The sequence below is a fragment of the Pseudoliparis swirei genome, chromosome 13 (assembly GCF_029220125.1).
Source record: "Pseudoliparis swirei isolate HS2019 ecotype Mariana Trench chromosome 13, NWPU_hadal_v1, whole genome shotgun sequence".
NCBI lineage: Eukaryota > Metazoa > Chordata > Actinopteri > Perciformes > Liparidae > Pseudoliparis > Pseudoliparis swirei.
The window spans coordinates 2,293,376-2,316,080 of record NC_079400.1 but is presented as its reverse complement, the minus strand read 5'-3'; the positions used below and the strand labels follow the sequence as shown (position 1 = coordinate 2,316,080).

At 44.3% G+C, this 22,705-nt stretch overlaps 2 protein-coding genes across 7 annotated transcripts; one reads left to right on the top strand and one right to left on the bottom strand.

Annotated features, from left to right (window-relative positions):
• Positions 1 to 1,067: 1,067 nt before the first annotated feature.
• On the top strand, positions 1,068 to 13,533 carry LOC130204064 (ataxin-2-like protein). Of its 3 annotated transcripts, none has more exons than XM_056430568.1 (23): positions 1,068 to 1,791; positions 2,636 to 2,675; positions 3,160 to 3,216; positions 3,483 to 3,554; positions 5,205 to 5,364; positions 5,685 to 5,806; positions 6,874 to 6,965; positions 7,568 to 7,816; positions 8,002 to 8,354; positions 8,460 to 8,540; positions 8,635 to 8,748; positions 8,934 to 9,008; positions 9,199 to 9,260; positions 9,561 to 9,862; positions 9,950 to 10,013; positions 10,477 to 10,611; positions 11,302 to 11,365; positions 11,528 to 11,709; positions 11,828 to 11,969; positions 12,065 to 12,174; positions 12,259 to 12,438; positions 12,554 to 12,725; positions 12,815 to 13,533. In XM_056430568.1, exons 1-23 carry the CDS (start codon positions 1,676 to 1,678, stop codon positions 12,862 to 12,864), a joined length of 2,994 nt encoding a protein of 997 aa, XP_056286543.1. In that variant the 5' UTR covers positions 1,068 to 1,675; the 3' UTR covers positions 12,865 to 13,533. The 3 variants fall into 3 exon arrangements, with proteins under 3 accessions (XP_056286543.1, XP_056286542.1, XP_056286544.1); XM_056430567.1 differs by having other exon boundaries at positions 1,070 to 1,791; positions 12,906 to 13,533; XM_056430569.1 differs by lacking the exons at positions 1,068 to 1,791; positions 2,636 to 2,675; positions 3,160 to 3,216; ... (1 more) ...; positions 5,205 to 5,364; positions 5,685 to 5,806 and adding an exon at positions 5,813 to 6,344 and having other exon boundaries at positions 12,906 to 13,533.
• Position 13,534: 1 nt separating this feature from the next.
• adprh (ADP-ribosylarginine hydrolase) lies at positions 13,535 to 21,479 on the bottom strand. 4 transcript variants are annotated; one of them, XM_056430591.1, is made up of 8 exons: positions 20,477 to 21,479; positions 19,391 to 19,505; positions 19,206 to 19,314; positions 18,717 to 18,815; positions 18,513 to 18,618; positions 16,205 to 16,471; positions 15,832 to 16,046; positions 13,535 to 14,102 (listed from the first exon to the last, which is right to left on the bottom strand). In XM_056430591.1, exons 1-8 carry the CDS (start codon positions 20,491 to 20,493, stop codon positions 13,954 to 13,956), a joined length of 1,077 nt encoding a protein of 358 aa, XP_056286566.1. In that variant the 5' UTR covers positions 20,494 to 21,479; the 3' UTR covers positions 13,535 to 13,953. The 4 variants fall into 4 exon arrangements, with proteins under 4 accessions (XP_056286566.1, XP_056286568.1, XP_056286567.1 ...); XM_056430593.1 differs by having other exon boundaries at positions 20,510 to 21,477; XM_056430592.1 differs by having other exon boundaries at positions 20,549 to 21,477.
• Positions 21,480 to 22,705: the final 1,226 nt, after the last annotated feature.

Below are 22,705 nucleotides of genomic sequence, written 5' to 3'. Positions count from 1 at the left end.
AGTGGTATTCATGGTAAGATGTGCCAGTGCCAGTGCATGCTCAAATAGTTATTTGTGAAATGTTACACGTGTGTTGCATCAGGTCTGACATTTAACAATCATTTCAATATTTAAACTGATCTGAATTTGTTTTATTTTATGACAATGTGTCACTATTTAAATATATTGTAATGCATTTTAGCCATAGTTCTCCAGGAAGGACGATATTAACACCTTTCAAGCCCTTATGGGTGACTATTTTACATTAAAAAGCAGTTTTACTTAAAATAAATGATAGCATTGTTACTGTCCACTCAACAGCACTGGCCAAACTGTATACTCCTCATTTATGTTAAGTCTTTAACTATCAGATATATAAACATCACAGCATGTAAATACCTTTTAGAGTTAAATTTCCATGGATCTTTATATCGGATTGACATATCGTTTCTAGGCATACATACGCCTAAGAGTTCTGTGTGTGTGCGTAGGTACAGGTTCATTAAAACTACCAAATCACTTCAGAGTATAAAATAATGGCGTACTTACAAACTTCTTTGACAGAGGACGAAGGCAGTCTTACGTTTAATGACCAGAATGATGTCAGAAGAAACAAAGCTTCAAGGATAATGAAGATCCTTGAGAGAATTCCTGCTATGTAAGACAAACGCTCCGAATGGAGGCGGCCATGTTGTTCATAACACACAGTCGTAATAACTGGTGTAAAGGCGCACTGACAAAGTTGTTTTACGATAGTGCAAGTCGGTTTACTTCAACTGTGGCTTCCCTTTGAAGTCATTGATGAATTGGTGAATGCAATTTAAAAACACAAATAAAAACATAAAGAAAGCAACAGCAGCGAAACGGCGGAAGGTGAAGGTGGAATTCATAAAAATCAAGATAATACTTTGTCTGCAGAACAATATTTATATTGTGTTAGCGGACTGCCACGTGTGCAGTACGAGCCACTCATTACTGTGTAGAACAGAGATGAATAAACATCGATCAAGTATCGATGGAGTGCGCGCGTCGTTCCACGTACGCGCGCGCTCTAAGGCGCACGCGCGCGCGTCAACGCCGCCTCCCCCTTTCACGCCGGTTTCACGCCGGTTTCCAGTCAGCCGCGCGCGGATTGAGTCAAGCGAACCTACCGAGAGGTGGTGTTGACCGACCGCAGCAGGTTTTCAGTAAGAAACCTGAACAATCGAACTTCCTTAAGCAACTGACAGTAACGTAACCTTCATCTTTTTAACGGAAGGGTCAGCGGTGCGTAGTCAAGGCGACAGAGAGGAAAGTAAACCCCGGAGGGAAAGCGCCCGACGTGAGTTTGAGGATCGCAGCTAATGCTAAAGTCAGCCGGCCATTGCTGAGAAACCACCCGGAGACTCGTGTCAGTTCACGAGCCGCTCGCTTTGACATAACCGCCGTGGTTACACAGGAGATAGTTGGGGGGGGGGATTGTTAAGTTATACGTTATATTTAATTTAAATAGAGAGGTGTTTTGCCTTTACATTTTAGGCCACGAGCGAGTCTCTTAGCAGGAGTAGCGTTAGCTCGGCAGCCGGTCTTGTTGCGGTGACGCCGGTCTTCGGGACAGGTGATATCTCTGAAGATAGTTGGCTTTTAAAGCGACTTCACATCGTGAGGTATTTAGCTTAATCTTACAACTGGTAGTGTCGACGCCTTTTGCTTCGAGATGCTGAAACAACAGCAGCAACCCGGCTCAGGCGGGAGGAAGGCGTCCAACGGAACCTCGGGCCCCGCCGGTATGTCTCCTCCGGTGAGCGGCGGCAACAGGACACCGGCCGGGAGGTAAGCGGGCTGGGGGTTTTCCGTCAGGACAGTCCGGGGATTGTCCTGGTACTTGAGAGGCCTACCGGTGAAGGCTCAGTGGGCGTGTCTCGGATGTGGAGCTTCTCTCTGGGCCAATCGGATTAGTTCTTGTTAGATCGAGAGGGTCTGTGGACCAATGAGAATGCCCACATTGTATCGAAGATTAAAAAGTGAGGTTGGTCCAGTTTAGTGAAAGCAGCAAATCATCATACATGCAAAGTGTATCTGAACTCTCAGTGCCAGAGAAGAAACGTTGATGATTGAATCGAAATAATAACTTAAATGTTACTTTGCAGCTAAGAAAACATATTTTGTACAAACCGAATAATTTACATCGATTTTATTTTATATTTAGCACCATGTCAAACGTGGTTTAAATCAGAGATGTGTGTTTACTGAACTCTTTCCAGCTTTGTCTTAGTCTTATCCCATTGTTGACTAGTGAAATATAATAAATATTGCTATTTTATTGATATGTTTACCAATATGGAATATCTAAATTAATACTAAAGATTTTCTTTAAAAAAAGCCTCTGTTCTGCTGAAAGCATTTTTGCTTTAAACCACAAATATGGAAGGTGCATGTGGAAGCCTGGAAATAATGCAATACAGTTGGAACGTATCTGTAAAGTAGACATTCATAGTGGGTTACAAAGTATACATTGTAGATTTTATGTGCAGTAGGAATGCTGATTTGGGAACTTGTCAGGCCTCTAAGTAAGCTTGTCAACTTCTCCGAACCTAATATGTTGTATATATGTGACACTGCATTGACAGGCTTTAAAAAGCAGACGCATATATTTTAACTGTGCTGTTTTCCACAGGAATCGAACTTCTGCAAAGCCGTCATTCCAGTCATCTCCTGTGAGTATCCTGACACTACATATTGTACAATATTGAAGAAATGTCTTATATTTAAGTCCCAATCATCACCATCTTGATATATTTGAGATGTTTTTGCATACATACGTGAGGATTTTAATTTTTTGTTGAGACAGCAGCACATTTGGGATGTTTTTGTTCTCCTGTGTTTACAAACATTTCTGATGGAAAACATTTTATATAAAAACTGTTGCGTACATAAAACTACAATCCAATTGAATCTGATATCTTGGTTCAACACCTCAGTTTGGGATAGTGGGTGATAAGCCTAAGTGGTTCACCTGGAGAAAAGAAGAAGGTGTTGGTATTCCCCTGCCCGTGGAATTGGCTACCTAATCGGATGTAGTGGTTAACACAATAAACTATGTTTTATTTTATTTTTTAAAGATATGTCACGAATAGTTTTTATGTTCTATCTTTTGGAAACTTTGCTTGATGGATATTTGATGCCCTTTCCCGTTCACAGGTGTTCGAGGGGGTGTACAACAATGCCAGAATGCTGCACTTCCTCACAGCTGTTGTCGTAAGTCATTTATCTGCTTGGTATCTATGTTGTTTTCCCACTATGGATTTTCTAGGAACGCCTTGCATGATTAAAATGCCTTTTCCATTTGACTCTGCATATATTACTTGTGTTTGTGAGAGGAAATGTATCCTGTGTGAAATCTACCCCGGAAAATATTCAGGGTGCAAAATGTGTAAAATTAATCCACAAACACGGTTCCGTTGTGGAAGTATTTATCTAAGTAAAAATGTGTTTGTGGCTAATCTATTCGGTGTACTTCTCAGGGCTCCACCTGTGACATAAGAGTGAAGAATGGCAGCGTATTCGAAGGTGTATTCAAGACTCTCAGTTCTCGGGTAAGAAGCCAACGCCATGTACTTTCCTTTGACGATTTAATGAAGCGCTGCAAGTAATTCTGTCACCGAGGTACATTTTTCAAGGAAAGATAAGTTATTTTCTGAGTAGGGATGAGAATTGATAAGATTTTAATGATTCCGATGCCTTATCGATTCCTGCTTATCGATTCGATTCTTTTATCGATTCTTATTGGGCAAGGGGTGAAAAAAAGAGCACAAACGGGTTTATTTACATTAATTTTCTTATATAATTTTCTATAATGCTGCACACACCATATACAGTATGTATACATACACATTTACATTTTTTTAAATAACAAAAAACATTTATACATATTCCTCTTGAACTTAAAATAAAACTTGCATAACTTAAATAAAATGTATTCTGTTTAATTTAAACGTGTTCCTAGAAATTACAGTGCTCCTTCCTTTTTTTAAAAGGGTATATGAACTGAGCTGCCAAAAATGAAACTAGCAGTGGCAAATACCAAGTGTGCAACCATCAATTGTATGGATCATCAACAATTCTTGTGCAGAAAAATAAGCATGTCTGCTTTCTCCGGGAGGATCCGCGATCTCTCAGGACTTCTTGTGTCTCCAGCCGTGGAGAACACTCTCTCAGATGGAGGATGAACACAAAGATATGAGGAGGTGGACAAGACGTGCTGTAGCCTGAGACCCAGACAGACGACCAGCCTCTGACCGGTCTGACTCTGAACCTCATCAGCTAAATTGGATGGCAATGGAGATTATTTATATAGTGAAAGCTGGTTTACACAATGAAACAAATGGCACGGACAAAATCGCTGAATTTGCTGAGCTGCCATAAAGCCACATTAAGAGGGGAGGCGAACACGACCTCAATGTAGGGGGCTGACAATGGAAGATTATAGAGCTAAACTAGCGTAGCTATATGCTAAGTTTAATAATGGATTAAAAATCGATATGCTCAGTTTAATAATGGGTTAACACGATAACGCGAACGTTTGCTGATAACACACGCCCTCCGATCATTAACACCGTTACGATCAAACATTTCTCAAAACTGGACTTTCAATCCAAACGTGAAGTGATTAATAATGGGACCAATGCGGAGCTCAAATGTCTGCTTCAAACGAAGGACAGAAGATAACTTGATCGACTCCACACAATAAAGGCAAATGGCTTCACACAGTGAGTGTTGTGATCACTTCTGAGGAGTTTACCTTGGACAGAAAGAGATGAAGCCGACGTTAGCTGAGCTGCTGCATCGAACACACGACATTCCTGTCATTTAATTCCGTGCTGTGTGTTCAAATGCTTCTTCATATTTGTTGTATTTCCTCCCTTCGACGAAATAGACTTTTTACACACGTTACAAGTGGCGTAGTTGTCATTTTGTCGTGTGAAATAGAGCCAAACTTTAGAACGCCTCTGCCTCGTTGCCATGTTTGCTGCAGTCTGAAGAAGAAACTAAAAAAGTTTGCGCATGCGCAACGCCACAGAGGACCGTTAGAGAACCTTAAAGAATTTGGCTGACGATCCCAAACAATCGGTTCACTGGGAACCGGTTCTAAAACAGAACCGGTTCTCGATGCCCATCCCTATTTCTGAGGTTGTTGGAATTCATCCTGTGCAAACTCACATAATCCTCATCTCAATGGTCCACAGTGCGAGTTGGCTGTGGACGCTGTACACAAACGCAGTGAGGAGGAGTGCTCGACATCACTGCTGCCACGGCGGGAGGACATCACTGACACGATGATCTTCAGCCCCTCAGACCTTGTGACGATGATCTGCAAAGACGTTGACCTCAACTATGCTACCAGAGGTACGCACGCATGCAGGTGGCCAGGGTGCTGGGGGGAAGTATCAAATACAAGACTTGCAATACATTTGAAGCCTTAACTTATAGTTTTTCCTGAAAAAGAGAAAAGGGCTTTATAGTGTCCTTGATTTTAAAGTAAATGGTATTCAACGAGTATTTTGAATTGCCTCTTGATATCGAGGGGCAGAAGGGGAGAACAAAATAATTCATATTCTGCAATGTGGTTTTAAGTTGACAATTTTGAATGATGCTGGCTGTCAACCAATCCGGCCAAATGAAACACTTGGAGAATGTTTCATCTGTTTCTTTGTCTTTGGTTCTAGACACCTTCACAGACACGGCCATTAGCGCCACTCGCGTCAACGGAGAACACAAGGAGAAGGTTTTGCAGAGATGGGAGGGAGGAGACAGCAACGGAGAGAGTTACGATCTGGAAAAGGATGCAGTGAGTCCCTCTGTCTCTTTAACGCACACATAACCACCAACTCATAGATTCCAAGCCATTTAATATTGAGAATCTGCCAATTCAGGGTCCCAATCCGATTCTTCTATTTCCGTGACAATACAGCTGCACACTGCACGAGTCATTAAAATCAATCCGATGTGTATTCATGACATTGAATAGCTCCAATTGCATAAAAAACATACTTGCAGCCAAGCTGTTCCTCAATGGGTTTATATTTATTCATTTCTTTTTACAAAATCACAAATTCTCTCTAGTCTTTATGGCCTTGTCGCTGTCTCAAGTAAATATTTCTCTTCTTTTAAAAGTGTCCTCCAGTGTCTGTTGCTTTGGCGTAACCTTTGCCCGAGTTACCTGAATGAACTGTATTGCGTTGGTGTGTCTTTTTAATGGCTGTACATTTCTTTGCACGGATTGCATTAATAAATGACCCTTATTGGCTTTGTGCTCCGGGGCTCATACATGACAGCAAAATTCAAGAGACTCCTGAGCTGAAATGGAAAAAGTGCACATAAATTGGGTAAATAACATGAATTAAACAGTCTTATACTGCATTTTGCTGTCGTTTATGGTGTGTGTGTGTGTGTGTGTGTGTGTGTGTGTGGTGTTTAACCGCATGCTGGACCAAGCCCTTGCTCTGACACACTCGGCAGGTAGTTGTAGAATTGATGGCTGTTGTGTGCATGAAAGCATTGTGAGTAAAATCACTTGCCTGATGGTGGATTTAAAATGAAGCTCAATACAGAAGATACCGATCGGTTAAAAAATGCCTGGATCAAAACCCTTACGAATTTTGGGGATTGGATCAGGACATCCCAACTGATCGTCTCATGATATAAATTCCTGTCGGACCCAGAAATGGTATAATGATATACTATATTAACTACTAGGCTCTTATTTAGTTGATTATGCCTCAATCAAAGAAACAAGTTGACTGTTTTATCTTAACTTTTTCTTCACTGCTTTACCGATTTAGCATTATTTGAATGTACTGACTATTTTTACTACCCCATTAATCTCTTATTTTGTTTTTAAATTTGTTTTGTCAGGCCAATGGCTGGGATGCCAATGAGATGTTCCGTTTCAATGAAGTGAAATATGGAGTCACGTCAACGTATGATTCCAGCCTTTCGATGTATACGTAAGTTTCCATAGAGGGTTCATTGCCTTCGGGAATCATTTATGTCTTATTATTGTTTCTAAGATAAGAATTTACAATAATTATCTGAATTTTTTTGCTTCCTTTCAAACGAAGAAAATCGTTTTTGTAGATTTTTGGCAATGAGAAAACCCGAAGATGGTCTTTTTGATTTTGTGCTAATTAAATTTATTCAACAAGCAATCATGCGGGTGAAGAGTGTAATGTTAGCTGTGTTCACATCAAACATATTCATCAAGTTTAGTTTTTTTGGTAAATTTCTCTTGGTATCTTTTCTAATTACAAAAAAAAGAGATTCTGTCGACTGTATTTTGGTCCTTAGACGGACCGTATCCTCCACTTATGTCATCGTGGACATGATGAGGTAGAGACACACTAGGAAAGCGGCTGCATGTTTCCATGACGATGCAAGCAACATCATAGCTGCCAACTCTCGTAATGGTGGCGTGGGAAATAATGCCTGTTTTACGCATCGTGGTTATTACCATTGCACCCTAAATCTTTACCAGCTCGCAAAATAGAAAATCAAAACGAGTATGATCGTCACGGTGTTTTTTTTCATCCCACTTTCTCCTGCTGACCAGCGTGCCGCTGGAGAAGGGCACCTCTGACACGTTTCGTCAGAGGGAGGCGCGTGCCGCTCGCCTGGCCAGCGAGATCGAGTCCAGCCCCCAGTATCGCCATCGCGTCGGCCTGGAGAACGACGAGGGCAAAAGCGAGGAGGACAAATACAGCGCCGTGGTGCGGGATGGCAACGACCGCGAGAGGGGCCGGGAAAGCCCTCGTGACCGAGAGCGCGAAAGGGGCCGAGACAGCCCCGGAGCCGGCACCAGGTGAGAGGGCCCGACTCTTTGTGGTGCTGCTGTCACACATTACAAGACGCCCGATTCAAATGTTGAATTACTCGTAATGAACCAGTTTTCATCGTGTTTCGATGCACCGGTCGGGTCTGAATGTGAAGTATTTCCGGTGTTCCCTGCGTCGCCACCGCGTGTGACGGAGTATCCGTGTCTTACAGGGACGGCAAGTACATTCCACTCCCTCAGCGGCAGAGAGAGATGAACCGGGAGCGAGTCGAGAGGGGACCCGGCGGTCCTCCACCCCACAACCGTCTGAGCGGAAGCTATCGCTCCAACCCTCCATCCTCTGGCCCCAGAGCCCCACTGGCCTCTGGGGCCGGTCCCCAGGCTGGCGTCTCCCCCTCGGAGAGAAACAGCCCTCTCTCAGGCCGAGGTGGCGCCTACGCTGCCCACCACCCCCCTCAAGGAGGACCGGCACCCGCTCCATCTCCAGCCAGCCCCCCCGCCCCACACGGACACGCAGTCCCTCATTCCCACTCGCTGGCTGACGCCGGCCGGCCTGTGAATGGAGGTAAGTGTCGAGGCATCTTGGAAAGTGTTTTAACAGCATTTTTACACCTTTCTGAGGCGGGATGAATTGCAAAAAACTTTACGGAGGTTTATTTCTGCCTTCCAGTCTCTACCAGGACATCTCCCAAAGCCCAAAGACCTGCGCAGTCTGGCAGAACAGTCCGTTCTTCTCACGCTCAGTCTCCGGGTACATTCATTCAGCTGCTGCTCCACAGCCCTCTTCTATGCTGTTGATTGATTTAGCATAAAGCGTGACTTTTATTCTCGTCTTGTCCTTGCAGCAACTCGTTCTCCTAAATCAGGTCCTTCCCAGGACACGCCTTACTTAGACACGTCGTCCGTCTCCATGCCTCCCCTCAAGACGTCTGGCCCCGCCCCTCTCTTCCCAGTCGATGGTACGGTCTGACTCCTCGCCTCCGCTTTCATAGCTCGGCTAGAGTTTGAACTCGAAGTCCACGCCGTTTTTCCACGACGACGTGATCGTCATCTGCCTCAATGAGACCGTGAACTCAAGGAGGTTGAATCTAATGACGCATTTTAACTGCGACTAATTAGTTTACGATTTGTCTCGTCTTCACAGTGAACGAGATCCTCGGCGCAAAGGAACGCGCAGCCGAGATCCTCGGCAGCGCGGAGGACGGCAAGAATAGTAAAGGTGTGTTTGTAAGACTAAATGATTAGTCTTGATACATTTGGCATCTAATCTACCTTGACGCATACATCCGAGGATATCCCATCCACTTGTGCATCGTTGCGTTCCTTGTATGTTTGTGGAAACGCGTCTCTTGTCTGCCGTTCCGAGAGGTTGACCTTTTGATTCACCCGTGTTTCCTCTCCTCCACTAGCTCCTTCTGTTCAGCAAAGGTCGCAGATTGAGGAGCTGCGTAAATTTGGCAAGGAATTCAGGGTAAGAGTTCAGCTTCCATGAAGCGTGACATTTTAAATTCAATCTGACTAATCGAGAGGCTGAGACACGGCGGATGTTGGAGCATTTTTGTCCCCCTGGTAGGAGTTTACGTTCATAGCGGTTTCTCCATGTCGTGACATTTTGATTCTGTTAGAATCTGTTTTATTGGACCCAAACTCAGCTTCTCAAAGACATTTGCTTTGTGGCTGTTGGCCGCTCACTGGATTTAGGAGCTAAAAGTTGCATTAAAATGATTTCATTCGCCAGACAAAAAGCTAGAAGTTGTCTATTTTGTCCCAGCTCCAGCCGAGTGGAGGCAGCTCCCCCGCGACGGCAAATCCACCCGCCGTCGGAGACGGCCCCCAATCCAGCGCGGCCCAACCCTCGCCGTCCGACACGCTCCCCGCTTCAGAGCCCAAAGCCCAGGCTTCGGCTTCCAGTCCCTCCCAGCACCAACCTCAGGCTTCACCGGCCGCCGCCGAGGACGCCGCGACGGCACCCGGTGCTGCGAGCTCCGGCGCGCCACCCGTTTCAGACAGGCATTCGCCAGCCAGGACCCCAGGAAGCGAGGAGTCGACGGAGCGGACCGAGGGAGTGCCTGAGTGAGTTCTCATTGTAAATGGTTTGATTTTTGCTTACTTGTGTCATTGTGAGTCGTTTGTAAACTCCTCTTTGCACACATCTTACAGGCAAGTAAAGAAATCAACATTAAACCCCAACGCTAAAGAGTTCAACCCTATTAAACCTCTCATGGTAAGCTAATTTACTCCTGCTTAACCCTTAAAGTACAAGCTAGAGTGATGGAGTAAGAGCACTTTAGTAATCAGAGAATGTGTTAAAGTGGTATTAAAAGTATAAAGATTATTTAGTATAAATACGTATCTATTTTGTGAGACTTGAACACTTATTGGCACTTTGCTATTATCTTACTTCTGGTAATATATTGATTCCTCTCGTGAATAATATTTTTTTAAATAAAAAAAGCTAAAGCTGATGTTAGTAAAAGGATAACATCACACTGTTGACGGGTCAGAATAGTGGAGAGAAAAAAAGTTGGTCTAGAACCATGCCGTCAATTATAATAGAAATGAATCAGACTTTTAAATAATCAGAATTAGCCTGGAAGATTGCAATCGGTGCATTTCTAATAAAATGTGTGATAAAATCCTTTTGATGAGCAAAGTGCAGTTTTTATTTCTGGTTCTTTGTCGTGCAGACGAAGCCCAGCCCGGCGCCCACCCCTCCTCGGCCAACGCCTCCGAGCCCGGTGGTCCTTCAGCACCCGGGGGGACAGGGGCCCCTGTACAACGCCCCCTACCTCTCCTACGTGTCACAGATCCACTCTGTGCAGGTGAGCTAATCGCCTTTTACCTTTGTAATACTTCTGTTGTTTTAAGACATGGAAACAGACGAACAGCAGCTGGTCTGACCAGCAACGGTGTCATTAACATTCCTGATGAGAAAGCATTCAGTCCTTTAAAGGCTACAAAAACATTTGGTTACATCGATTTATTTGATTACGCTGATTACTTTATTAATAATTAAGCCTTTATGCCCATCATGGATTACCAGACCAATAGAAAAGTCCGAAACTGCTTTATGCGCCCGGTACTTGGGTTAAAAAATATGATTTGCAGATTATGGTATTTAGTCTTAATTTTATTTCTGGGTTCGGTTCTGGATAAAACGTAGAACATTGTGGGTGTTGTTTAATAACTAGACTCATAGACTGTTAAAATAATATAATTGCATATTTTAATCTTCTGGTTTTGTGTTGGCTGTCTTATATTGTATTTACATATGCATTTGTTATTTTTATTTGATGCCCAGTCGTCAAATATAAAATGTAAGCACGCTAAAGTCCCCCCTCCGGTCTCGCTGCTGGCTCAGCACTTTCCTATTTTTGCACCTTTCCTTCAAATGAGGTTTTAGGTTTGTTCCTTCTCTTTTTACGAGTTAAGAGTCTTTTGGAGGCAGTTTTTTTCTTATCTGACGCAAGATCTGAGTGTATAAATAAAATGTATACATTTGTGTCTTTCAGCCCCCACCAATGTACCAGTACACCTTGTCTGCAGTCACCCAGGGAAAATACCCCAGGACCAAAGGTAAAAGCAGTGTGTTTCTCTCCAACGCCAGATGGCTGTAAGCTATGATACAACAGTCCAGTGACATTTGCTGAACAATAACCGGTTAAAAACAGCCCCTTGCTCTAAGTGGGTTGAAGCGGTCGTGTTTCTGTGATATTGAGGCTGCTCCGCGTCCTCCAGGCTCGGTCGTGGCCCAGCGCTCTGACCACGGCTCTTCAGCACCGCCGATGCTGCAAGCCGCACCGTCGGCATCTGGGGCCCCGCTGGTGGCGTCCCCCTACCCTCAGTCCTACCTCCAGTACAACCCACAGCAGTACAGCCAGCAGCAGGTCATCCAGGCCATGACGCCCTACCCAGGACAGGTAGATTTTTAGATTCGGGGTTTAAATGTTCAGCAGAGTGTTTGCAGGAGCTTTGAAATGAAGACGAGTGATTCTGTTCTTCAGCATTCACCTCAAGCTCTCTTCTCCCCCTCTTCAGCCGATGTACTCCATGCTGCAAGGTGGAGCGAGGATGATAGGTCAAGGTGGGGGTCCCCACCCACAAGCCTTGGGTCCCCCAGGAGGCCCCCAGTTCTCTGCACAGGGAGACGGATCTCAGGGACCGCAGCAGGGCATCTACGGTGAGTCGAGTGGTTCTTCATCCTTCCGTAAAGAGTCATGCAATTTATTGATCGTAAAACAATATAAAGCGTTTGATATCTCTTTGTTTGTGTAGCCCAACAGTCCTTCTCCCACCACTCGGGTGCAGTTCATCATCCCCAGCCCTCCAGTACCCCAACAGGCAACCAGCCCCCTCCCCAGCACGCTGCACCGAGCCCCGGACAGGTGACGCACGGGACTCCCTCATAGGCCACGCCCTGCAGAGGATCATTCATTAATCTCCTTTGACTTTGTGATCTTTGCTTTCAGAATGACCAGTCAGGCCCGCAGCCCCAGTCGTTGTACCACTCGGGCCCCCTGTCAGCACCCACCCCCCCCAACATGCCGCCGGGCCACACCTCTCCGCAAGGCGCTTACCCCATTCAGGGCTACAGCATCCACAGCCACCAGGGAATCCCACAAACGTATCCCCTCGGACAGTTAGCACAGGTATGGGGGCGCCACTTTTTTTTTCTTCTGCTGTATGCTCACTGTTCCTGTTCATGCGTCACTGCAAATGAAATGCTGTTTGCATTTAAAACGGTGTCTTTATCTCCTCTCCCAGGCCCACGTACAGGGAGCCATGTCGGGGCCCCACCACTCGGGGAACCACGGTCAGCCCCAGTTAGTGATGCTGCAGCCGCCGCCGCAGCAGGGCCCCGGCTCGGTGCCCCAGCATCCCCAGCATGGACCGCAGCAAGGAGCACACCAACACTTTTACATAGGACATCCACAAGGTACGAGACGCAGAAAGCCATCCCACGATCCTCTTTGCGGCTCGAAGCGGAGCATTTATAGTGTTTGCCGTCTTCTGTTTCCCTCACAGCAATGCAGGTACAAACGCACCCTGCTCCCTTCCATCAGCCTGGAAACTAAACCCCATCTACCCTCCTCCCCACCTCCCAAACTGTTCTTAGGAATGAGCCCCAACATCCCCGCCGCCTGCTGGATGTTGGCCCAGACTGAACGCGACTCGTGAAAAACAAACTGAAAGGATCGCACGGAGGAGAAAGAGGACAAAGTCTCACAGCACCTTATTCTTCTGCTGCAACATTCATCCGTAAAAAAAAAAAAAAATAACAGTCGGCGTCGCTGAAGAGGACCTTTTTTATAATGATGATGGCATGTCCGACCGCCGCCGCCATCCAGTTCTTCTCTCCAACTTCTTCCCATTTCAGAGACATGAGGCACCTTGCTGGGCGGACGAGTTGGAGAGGAAAACATGCGGGTAAAAAAAAAAACCGGCAGCAGACGCCATCTTCCAGCAGTGTTTTTAGCCTTTTGGGGTTTTGTAAGTACCATGATACAAATGGGAAACAGACTCCTGTGGGATTCTCACGAATACAGCATGAAAGGACAGATTTGAAGAGATGGGATTTTTAACAAATCATTTTTCCTTTTTTTTTTTAAAAACTCGATCCAGTAGTTAAAACCACCCGTTTGCTTCTTCTCTCCTCTAGGAAAATATAATTAATTTTAAAAAATAGACAAGACAAAAAAAAATATTAAAACAACAATAGCCAAAAAATAAAGTTTTCAACTCGACTTCAAAGCTTTGTTTTAATTTATTGTATCAGTTTGTTTTGGAACATTGCAGTTGGATGACAGCCACCATGAGACACCGGCATTTATATTCCATTAGACAATAACAAGGTACATTCAATTTGAAGCTCGTTAAACATTTGTGATTGTCAGGCTGACAATAAGTAATTGCCTCCTGGGGGGGGGGGGTTCTCTTCAGTCTCATTAGCTGGAATTTGTTCCACTCGTGGTTAAATTCTGCATGTTAATTTAAAATGGTCACTAGGGGGAAACCGGCGTTATACACCAGCCTTGTGAGGCAGAGTCCTCGTTACTCTGCTTCCCCTTCAGGCAAGTCGGACGCCACGCTGTTTGGCTCCGTGACGACCCTCTCCATCGATGTACTGGAGACCCTCTGTGTGCAAGAGGCCGGGACGCCTCCCCTCAGTGGGACAGGGCGTAGAGTTGCTCGGCGCTGCGCTCCAGTCGGTCCCGGTACTCAAGGTTGGAGTAGTTTCCTTCAGGAACCCCTCTGGTGCCGTAGAGGAGGCCCCAGCAGCAGCAAGCAATCACTGCGGTGCTGTCGCTGTCTCCTAGGCAGGAAGGAAAGGAGACGGGGAACTTCACATACTGAGTGTTTATCTACAATATCACTGCTTAAATAATACTATATGTGAACTGATTTCTAAAATCAGCTCCTCAGCTGCCAACCATTCCACTGAGGACCAAGCACCGGACACGGGGTGGTAGGGCCTCCATAGCTGCCCTCTCCCCAAACTCACCCGGGACCTTTCCTTATTCAAATCAAAACCCAAATCTCTTTAGAACTGCTTTTATTGTGTGCTCAGTTATTATATATAGCTACAATTATTTTGAGTCATCGGTGGACTAGAAAAGAGCAATACAAGTCCGTTTACCACAACATGCATTTGCCAGCAGGGCTTCTCCCCAGCAATGTGTTCCAGCTCTTATTTTAAGTAAGCTAAAGACAATCATACTTTAAATAAATAGAATACTGGTACTTTTTCCTACGTGCTAGCCAGGGGTCACCAACAGGCGGATCCGGACTTAAAACCAATGGATAATTGTTGATTATTCTATTTTTACGCGCGCAGCTTTTCTAGCCTTTACGGCACTCGTCCAGCGGGCCCGGAAACGAACCAACCAATAACATGCGATGTAAAGCATGTCATGTGATCATACTCGGCCAATCAAATATGTGTATTCCAAAAGCTTCTGTTGGTCACTAAAACAACGTCTTGTATGTAAAAAATTAAGTTACGCGAACGCTTTACCATCATCCCAGGGAATGTGTATAGATTGCAAAGCCCAGAGCCACATATTTTATATTGGGCTATATTTTCAAAAACTGAATTAAATTATAATTAAACGTCAAACATTATTTTTGTAGCCCCCCCTTTGAAAGACTTTACTAAATGCGTCATAATTCAAGATACAATCAAAAGATAATTGACGTGATAAAACATGCCTCAAATAGCTTGGGTTAAAAAAAAAAATCCTGTGATTAACATCTTATAGAAGGCTTTGTTGACTGCAAAAATAACTGATTTTTGAAATCCAGAAACAACTTAAGCAAGGTTATACTAAAGGTTACATCGCTCGCCTCATGTCCAATTTATTTCACCTGCAGCCGTGTGCACACCTGATCTAATGAGTAAGGAGTGCACTCTCACCAGGAAGCTCACCAAAGTTTCATCATATGAACTTCTATCAGTCGTGAAATTCTAAAAGACAAAAATATAAATATTCAACATATTGAAGCCTATTAAAGAGTTGTTTGTGTTTCTAACGTCACAATTTTTACTTTAATTAATTTCCTTTTTCACACAATTAATCGTCTCGTGCTTCGGTTCCGCTATCTGAATCAACGAGTTATCAAACTACAACTACTTTGTTTAGTTGGGCTAACTTTACAACCAATGCAGAGTAAATGTTAGTGAGAGTTTATCGCTGATGTAACCAATTAAAACTTATGGTCTTAAAATGTACGGAAAGCGCCATAAAAGGGTATTTTAAAGAGGTTTTAAATTGAACTTCAGGATTCCTGCAAACACCTTGTTCATGAGCAGAATTGTCATCAGCCTTCGCTGTAAAGACTTTAAACTTAAGACCTTCAAACTTCATTTGTGCCGCAATCTGACTGCCAGATTAGGACCAATTCAGAGTTTAGACCAGATGGCACAGCTAAGAAAAAGTGCCCAAACTGTAGATATAAAAACATCCGTCCTCATAATTCAAAAGGATGCACAAGTACGTCCTCCAACTATCGAGCGAAACCAGAAGGCGGTCCGAGTCTCTGACCTCCGTGGAAGCCCGCTCTGCTCATCAGCTCCGGCCAGTCGGAACCGGCCCCCAGCAGAGCGTCCAGCGCAATCATTGGAGCGTCGTGGCCGCTGCGTCCCGCCCAGCCCGCCAGGCTGAAGCTCTTGTAGGCGTCGTCTCGCTCGGCCGGGCCGTAGGAGGAGGGCCAGATCACGGGGCCCACGCCACAGGAGATGCCCCTCAAATCCAGGTACCTGTGGACAGAGTTAAGACACGGGATGTCTGCGGATCTTGGAAGGAGTTCTTACTTCACTTTCACTTCTGCAGGATCACATTACACACACTTTTATTCTTGAACTAAACCAAACCAGTGTTGGTTCAGATCTGAAGACGGCACGTCAGCGGCTCATACCACTGCCACTTGTCGCAGAAGAAGTCCCAGTCCCTCTCGGCCTCCTCCACGGCGAAGCCTCGGCCCTGGACGAAGCACTTTGCTATCGGGCACGCCTCGTTCAACAGGCCCAGACCCCAGGTCGTGATCGGCCGGCGCTGGACGGCGTACGCCGTGAAGAGGGCCGATGCTACGGCTCCCAGGAAACCGGTGGGGTGAGGATGGGTCATCCTGCCCGTCTCCACGGCAACCGCCACCAACGACAACAGCTGGTCAGGCTTTGGATACCTGACGGGGACAAAGTATTTAGGTCCCGATCAGCATTCATCATGTTGTTATTAAGATATATTTAGCTGAAGGCTTCACCATGAACCTAATGAGGTCCATCAGAGAGATGAATGTTTTCTGTGGATACAAACTCTTTTTACTTCTCAAATTAGTGTTTTTCATGCTTTTAATTACATTTTCATGCTTTTAATTGACCTTTTTTTACTGGTTCTGGTTAATGTTTTTCACTCTGCAGCTCTGTTTTGGTTATTTTCTGCTTTGCATTCCACTGTTGCATTTAATATACATTACTTTGGATAAGAGCTGCAGCTGTAAATGTGAAATACTTAATGTCACGTCTTCTTCGTGTCCTTGTTGCACTTTGCATTTTTTATAATTCATAATGAATTTAACTTTAACTCAGCATCCTAACCTTTTCCTGAATATTCCTTTCTCCCATTTACATGTAAAGACTTAAAAGCCAATGAGAACCATCGCATTACGGATTAATTCCGCTCTGCAATCAAGCGTGATGACTTTAGAGCTTAAACGATCAGAGGAATCATCGCTTAAGTTGACCTACATTATATTAATCAAAACTATTTTGTTGAGTGATTAACTCTAATTTAAATCACATTTTGAGTAATCATTTCAAAATCTCTGATTCTCCAAATTAAAAGGTTAGAATATTTTTTGGTGCTTGGAAACTGGGACGGACATTTTTCCATACACCATTAATAAAAAAATAAAAATCATCAACTCCCTTATTATTTCCTCAAATAAGACCCGAGATACTTTTGTAGATCCCAAAAACCAGAGCGAGGAAATATTTTCACACTTACTCGCTGTTTTTCAGAGACGGTGAGTCCGGAGTTATTTTGGACTCTGACCTTAACTTTGAAAGGCGTGTCAGTAACACAAGAAGAGCAACTCTTCCCCCTTTAAACCAGAACAACAATTGGGAGGATTCATATATGAAGCCATTTATTTTAAGAAACTTGTTCATGTTACCAAATACCAAGCAGGGCTACTTTAATGCTCCCGAACCCCAAAACCCAAACTGTATATTACTTTGTGTCCGAGAAGTAAATCTGGGTTCTTGGCTTTTTTTTTGGGTGGAAGTGCATACATTGAGTATAAATAAATGTGCTTCATGAGTAAAATGTCCTTGTATATTACTGCAAACATCAAGTATGTCAAACATACCTAGATTTGCTCGAACATCTGACATTTTAAGTTTAAATCAAAGTGTAACGTATTTCCTGTTCTCTACATTTCCCTTACTCCGTCATTAATTTGATATTACAAATCGGACCAAAAAACCTAAACATTAACACTGGAATGCATCCGGATGAGACTGTTATGGTATTTTTATTCTTTAAAATGTTGTATTGATTGATATAATAATTGAATTACACAAATAAAAAGAACTTTAACAAAACACAATAAATGATAAATACATATGCAGGGGAAAAAGCCTAAAATGCTTTCAAGAGTCTAATCCAGTTTTGGTTAAACAATAAAATAAACTTAAGTGATTACAATTATAAATACAAATTATTTTTTCAAAACATGAAATCATTCTCCTGATAGAAAGTCTAATGGATAAGAACAGTAATATAATCTATGAAGAAATAGAATATAAATATAGATACCCACAGGCTCATCAAGAAGTGACCGATCTGAGCGGTTCAACGTTGTTACTAAAGGCGTGCTGCAATTTATAGTCTGACATTCATAAATGAGAATATTGATAGCATATTAATAATCCAGTGCCTCCCAAATCATTTAATGCAGAGATGTCACAGACTCTCAACCTCCCTACCCTCTTATTATATTTAGAATGCAACTCACTTGACAAAGAACAGACAAAACACCAGTAAACAAAGTAAATCATGAATTTCCCCGATAACGTTATTATTATTATTTAATTTCAGGATATTGCAATAATATTTTATCGTTAATTCTTTTGGCCACAAGAATCAAAGTTGTCCAAATGAGCTTTTCTTATCCAAGAAGGTGTCAGAACGGGGACTGGAGAGATCAGTGCCGGGTGTCTTACCTGAGCCCGATGCACATGGACCTCATGGCCGCTCCGCAGCCCGTCCCCTCTGGATTATAGGGCACTCTGTAGCCGCCTTCCTCTCCAGGCTTCAGCTGGGAGACTCCTTTAAAAAACAAGGGCACATGAGAGCAAGTCAGATCTCTGATGAGCTCTGCTGCAACTCAAAAGAAATGCGATTTTTAAAAATGAACTTTGTGTCACCCGAAATGCTGGAGGGCCCCGGTTTCCTCCCAGCCATGTCCTTCATCCCCTCCACATATCGAGTAGCCACTTCGTGCAGGAGCTCCTCCCCCGACTTCCCTACGGGGAGACGACGCAGAGTCCACTTGTTCAAACTGCAAACGTTGTCCTTATTAACGCCTTAAAGACGCTCGTTAAGCAGGAGGCCTCACGCCTCGTCACAGCAAAGGTCACGTTGGATTTCTACCGTTTTCATTCCACTCGTGCGAGCCGTAAAAGAGCAGCAAATCAAGGAAAGACTGGAAAATACATTCGACCTTTGGTTACGAGGAGGGTGTAGTGCATGTGTGTGTGTGTGTGTGTGTGCATGTGTGTGTGTGTGTGTGTGGGCTCCTCAGAACAACACTGATGATCAGATCAAGACAACAAAGTGCTTGTTTGAAACAGAATGCGTCCAGGAGGGACGGACACTGGACACGGCAGACGGCCTCGGTGTGTTTTCCAGCTCACCGGTGGCCAGTCCTTCAGCCGTCGCCAGATGCAGAACGGTGTCGTCGCTCACCGGCCAGTCGGGGAGCCGGACCTCGATGTTCTTCAGCCCGCCGAGCTCGCTCAGCTCCTGCAAGGCCAAAGGGTCTGAGGGTAAAGGCATCTTCAGCGGCGGCTTGGTGTTATGATCCGAGTCCTGCACTGACCTGATGAATCGCTGGTCCAGACTCATTGTACTCCCACAGCTGGTTCCGGTATCCCAGAGCATCACCAACACCGCTCAGCAACATGGCCGCTCTGTAGTGCTCCACTGTAGCCAGCCTGACAAGAGAGACCATTACCACTCTGTTAATACGTGTGTGTGTGTGTGTGTGTGTGGCACTCTGGTGGGGAAAAAGAGACCCTTACCACTCTGTTAATACGTGTGTGTGTGTGTGTGTGTGTGTGTGTGTGTGTGTGTGGCACTCTGATGGGGAAGAAGAGACCATTACCACTCTGTTAACACGTGTGTGTGTGTGTGTGTGTGTGTGTCACTGATGGGGAAAAAGAGACCCTTACCACTCTGTTAACACATGTGTGTGTGTGTGTGTGTGTGTGTGGCACTCTGGTGGGAAAAAAGAGACCCGTACCACTCTGTTAACACGTGTGTGTGTGTGTGTGTGTGGCACTCTGATGGGGAAGAAGAGACCCTTACCACTCTGTTAACACGTGTGTGTGTGTGTGTGTGTGGCACTCTGGTGGGGAAAAAGAGACCCTTACCACTCGGTTAACACGTGTGTGTGTGTGTGTGTGGCACTCTGAAATGCCCCCTGAGCCATAAGAAAACTAAGCTATGAAGGTTTTATGAGTTCATTTCTTCTGTCTGAGTAATTTAAACTTAATCAGTTTTGCACATATAAATGTTCCTATGAATCATAAGGACATTTAAAAAAACGCTGTGCAAAAGGGAAAGCTTTGAAATAATGATAATAACAATAGAAATACACACACGCACACACACATGCATATGTGTCACATGCACACACACACACACATGCACACACACTCCCCCTGTTCCGACCCGTCACATGTCAGCCTGTTCCCACCAGTCCTCTGTCGTGTTCGCTTAGTAATGCGCGTGAGACAAACTGTGTACTGAAGTTGACATGTTTATTCCCCAGCTCACTCCGTATCTGACCCTCGCCCCACACATTCACTCCCTCATCCTATTGGTCCACAGCCTACCAACAAAGGACTTCCTATTGGTTAAACATACATGTCAATCAACTGTTATGCGTAACATTGAACAATACCACATCCTCTTGCTCATCTCGTGTCTCCCTCACTGGGTCAGCCCGCCATGCTGTGGTCGGTGGAAGTCTCACCGGTCCATTGCTGCGCGTCTTTCCCGGAAACCAAGCGTCACCCGGCGGCCTGGCACAGGACGTAACACCGGGGCTGCGCACTGACGCTGCGGCTGCTCCTCCTCCCGGCGTGTTGTTGTCCGTTAGCTCGGAGAGGCCTGCAGCAAACACGAGCCCTCATTCACCGAGGTGGTCTGATGCCCAGAGCCGGGCGCGTTGGACTCGCTGCGAAACGTGGAGGGCTAAAAAAAGACGCAGCTGCGAGGCGATGGTGGAAGGCTGCTCTCCAGCTGGCGCGGTGGAGACGACGCACAACTCATGGCACATCTCCTCTGCGACATCCGGACTCCCTGCGCCCTCCTCGAGAGACAGCTGCACCACACAGCTCAATTTTGAATTATGTGTGTTCTGTTCGTGCAATATTAAAACCTAAATTAACTGACTTGGCTAACTCTGGCACATTTACTGAAATGTTGTTATTTATGTGCACTGTCCCTTATAAACCCAGTAAAAAAAAGAATAAAAAGATAAACGATGTATATATGCTTTTTTTGAGCAATTAAATATCTCTCTTGTTCTGCCTGTTTTGTGATATACATGCCTAAAAGGTGCCTCATATTTCTATACTGAAATAATATCAGCATTATAATTATTATAACTATGATGATTTTTTTTAGTTGCCTATTTTTTGGTTTCTTGTCTGTTTCCAATTCTTAATTTTGGCATATTTACAAAAATAATATAATGCCAAGCAGGTATAATCTCTACCATTCTCTCCCCATGTTAGCTCACATTTGCTTTATTTACTTCGTTCATCCTTTCACTGTTATGTATAATCTTCCCAAATGCTATTTAACGGTGGAGGCTGCCATTATAATCCCGTACACGTGTTGTTCAGTGATCCTCTCCTCATGCTCGACTCGCTGTCTGTAAAAGAAAACAGAGAATAAAGTCCTGGCTCTTGAAATAGGAAACAAAGAAAGTGGATCAGACTGAGCTGTGGCTTTACCAAATTATTGTTTTTGTTTTGTTTTCTTACATTCAAAGCCTCTATTGAGGTTTTCAAATGAAAATGTTGTTTTTGAAAGAAAAAAAGGCCCCAAAAAAATTGGATTGAAGTCAAATATGTTGTTGATAAAAAAACATTCCGTGAATTATGGAAATGATTACATCTATCTTTTTAACTGGGATCATTTAGAGAGAGAGAGAGAAAGAGAGAAAAGAGAAAGAGAGAAAGGAGAGAGAGAGAAAGAGAGAGAGAGAGAAAAGAGAAAGAGAGAGAAAGGAGAGAGAGAAAGAAAGAGGTGTGCTGTTGCATGCAGTATTTCTGCGGCGTGTCTTGGGGTGTTGGGCAGATTTTCCGTTCAACCGACCGCACGACGTGTTGAAGTGCTTCAAAAAAAGACGATGGTGCTGAGAAAGACCAAAATACTTCATGGAGACTCAGCAAAGTTATAAACAATAATAATAATCATCATTTGGTTGTTAACATGAATGAAGCTTCAACATTATTCCAGACGCTAAAAGAGACGGCAGTCATGGGGACGGTGAACCTGGAGGGGAAGATGTGTCTGGATGTTGACTCTTCCTCACAGACTCCATCTTTATAGGATTAATTAATTTCAGTTTCATGCAATAAATGATAACATGATTATTTACCTTGCAGGCCTACACTTCAACTTTCATAATCCTCCAAGAAGAGATCAACGTCATGGTATTTCCTGGATGGACGAACTGTGATCGTGAACCTGTTGCACGACCCTGAGGACGAAGATGCCGACGACAACGATGAAGATCAAGGACAGCGATGAAAACCATGACGACGATGACAACGATGATAATATTCTCAACATTGACAACCATGACAGCCTCCAGAACAACGACAATGAAGATTACACTTACCAAAGGCCTCTGAGCGGTGAGTTCACCACGTCTCTGGAGACGGTGTCACAGTTCAGCTCCACACCTTCTTTTTACCTTCGCATTGAAAATGCCGGAAGGTTATGTTTTGATCGCCGTGTATTTATTTATTTATTTATTTGTATGTGTGTTATTCGCAAAACTCAAAAAGTATTGAACCGAATCGCATGAAATTTGGTGGGATGATTGTTTATTATCCGGGGACCAGTTGATTCGATTTTGGGATCGATCGGGTCAAAGGTCAAGGTCAAAGGTCAT

Excerpts from the sequence above, each read along its gene's own strand:
- LOC130204064 (XM_056430567.1), top strand. The coding sequence starts at position 1,676 with ATGCTGAAACAACAGCAGCAACCCGGCTCAGGCGGGAGGAAGGCGTCC. Across the intron at positions 5,807-6,873 it reads ACGATCTGGAAAAGGATGCA|GCCAATGGCTGGGATGCCAA; the intron begins GTGAGTCCCTCT and ends TTGTTTTGTCAG. Across the intron at positions 9,261-9,560 it reads AATTTGGCAAGGAATTCAGG|CTCCAGCCGAGTGGAGGCAG; the intron begins GTAAGAGTTCAG and ends ATTTTGTCCCAG.
- adprh (XM_056430590.1), bottom strand. The coding sequence starts at position 19,452 with ATGCTCTGGGATACCGGAACCAGCTGTGGGAGTACAATGAGTCTGGAC. Across the intron at positions 16,047-16,204 it reads TTCTGCGACAAGTGGCAGTG|GTACCTGGATTTGAGGGGCA; the intron begins GTATGAGCCGCT and ends CTCTGTCCACAG. Across the intron at positions 14,103-15,831 it reads CAGAGCGGGCTTCCACGGAG|GAGACAGCGACAGCACCGCA; the intron begins GTCAGAGACTCG and ends CTTCCTGCCTAG.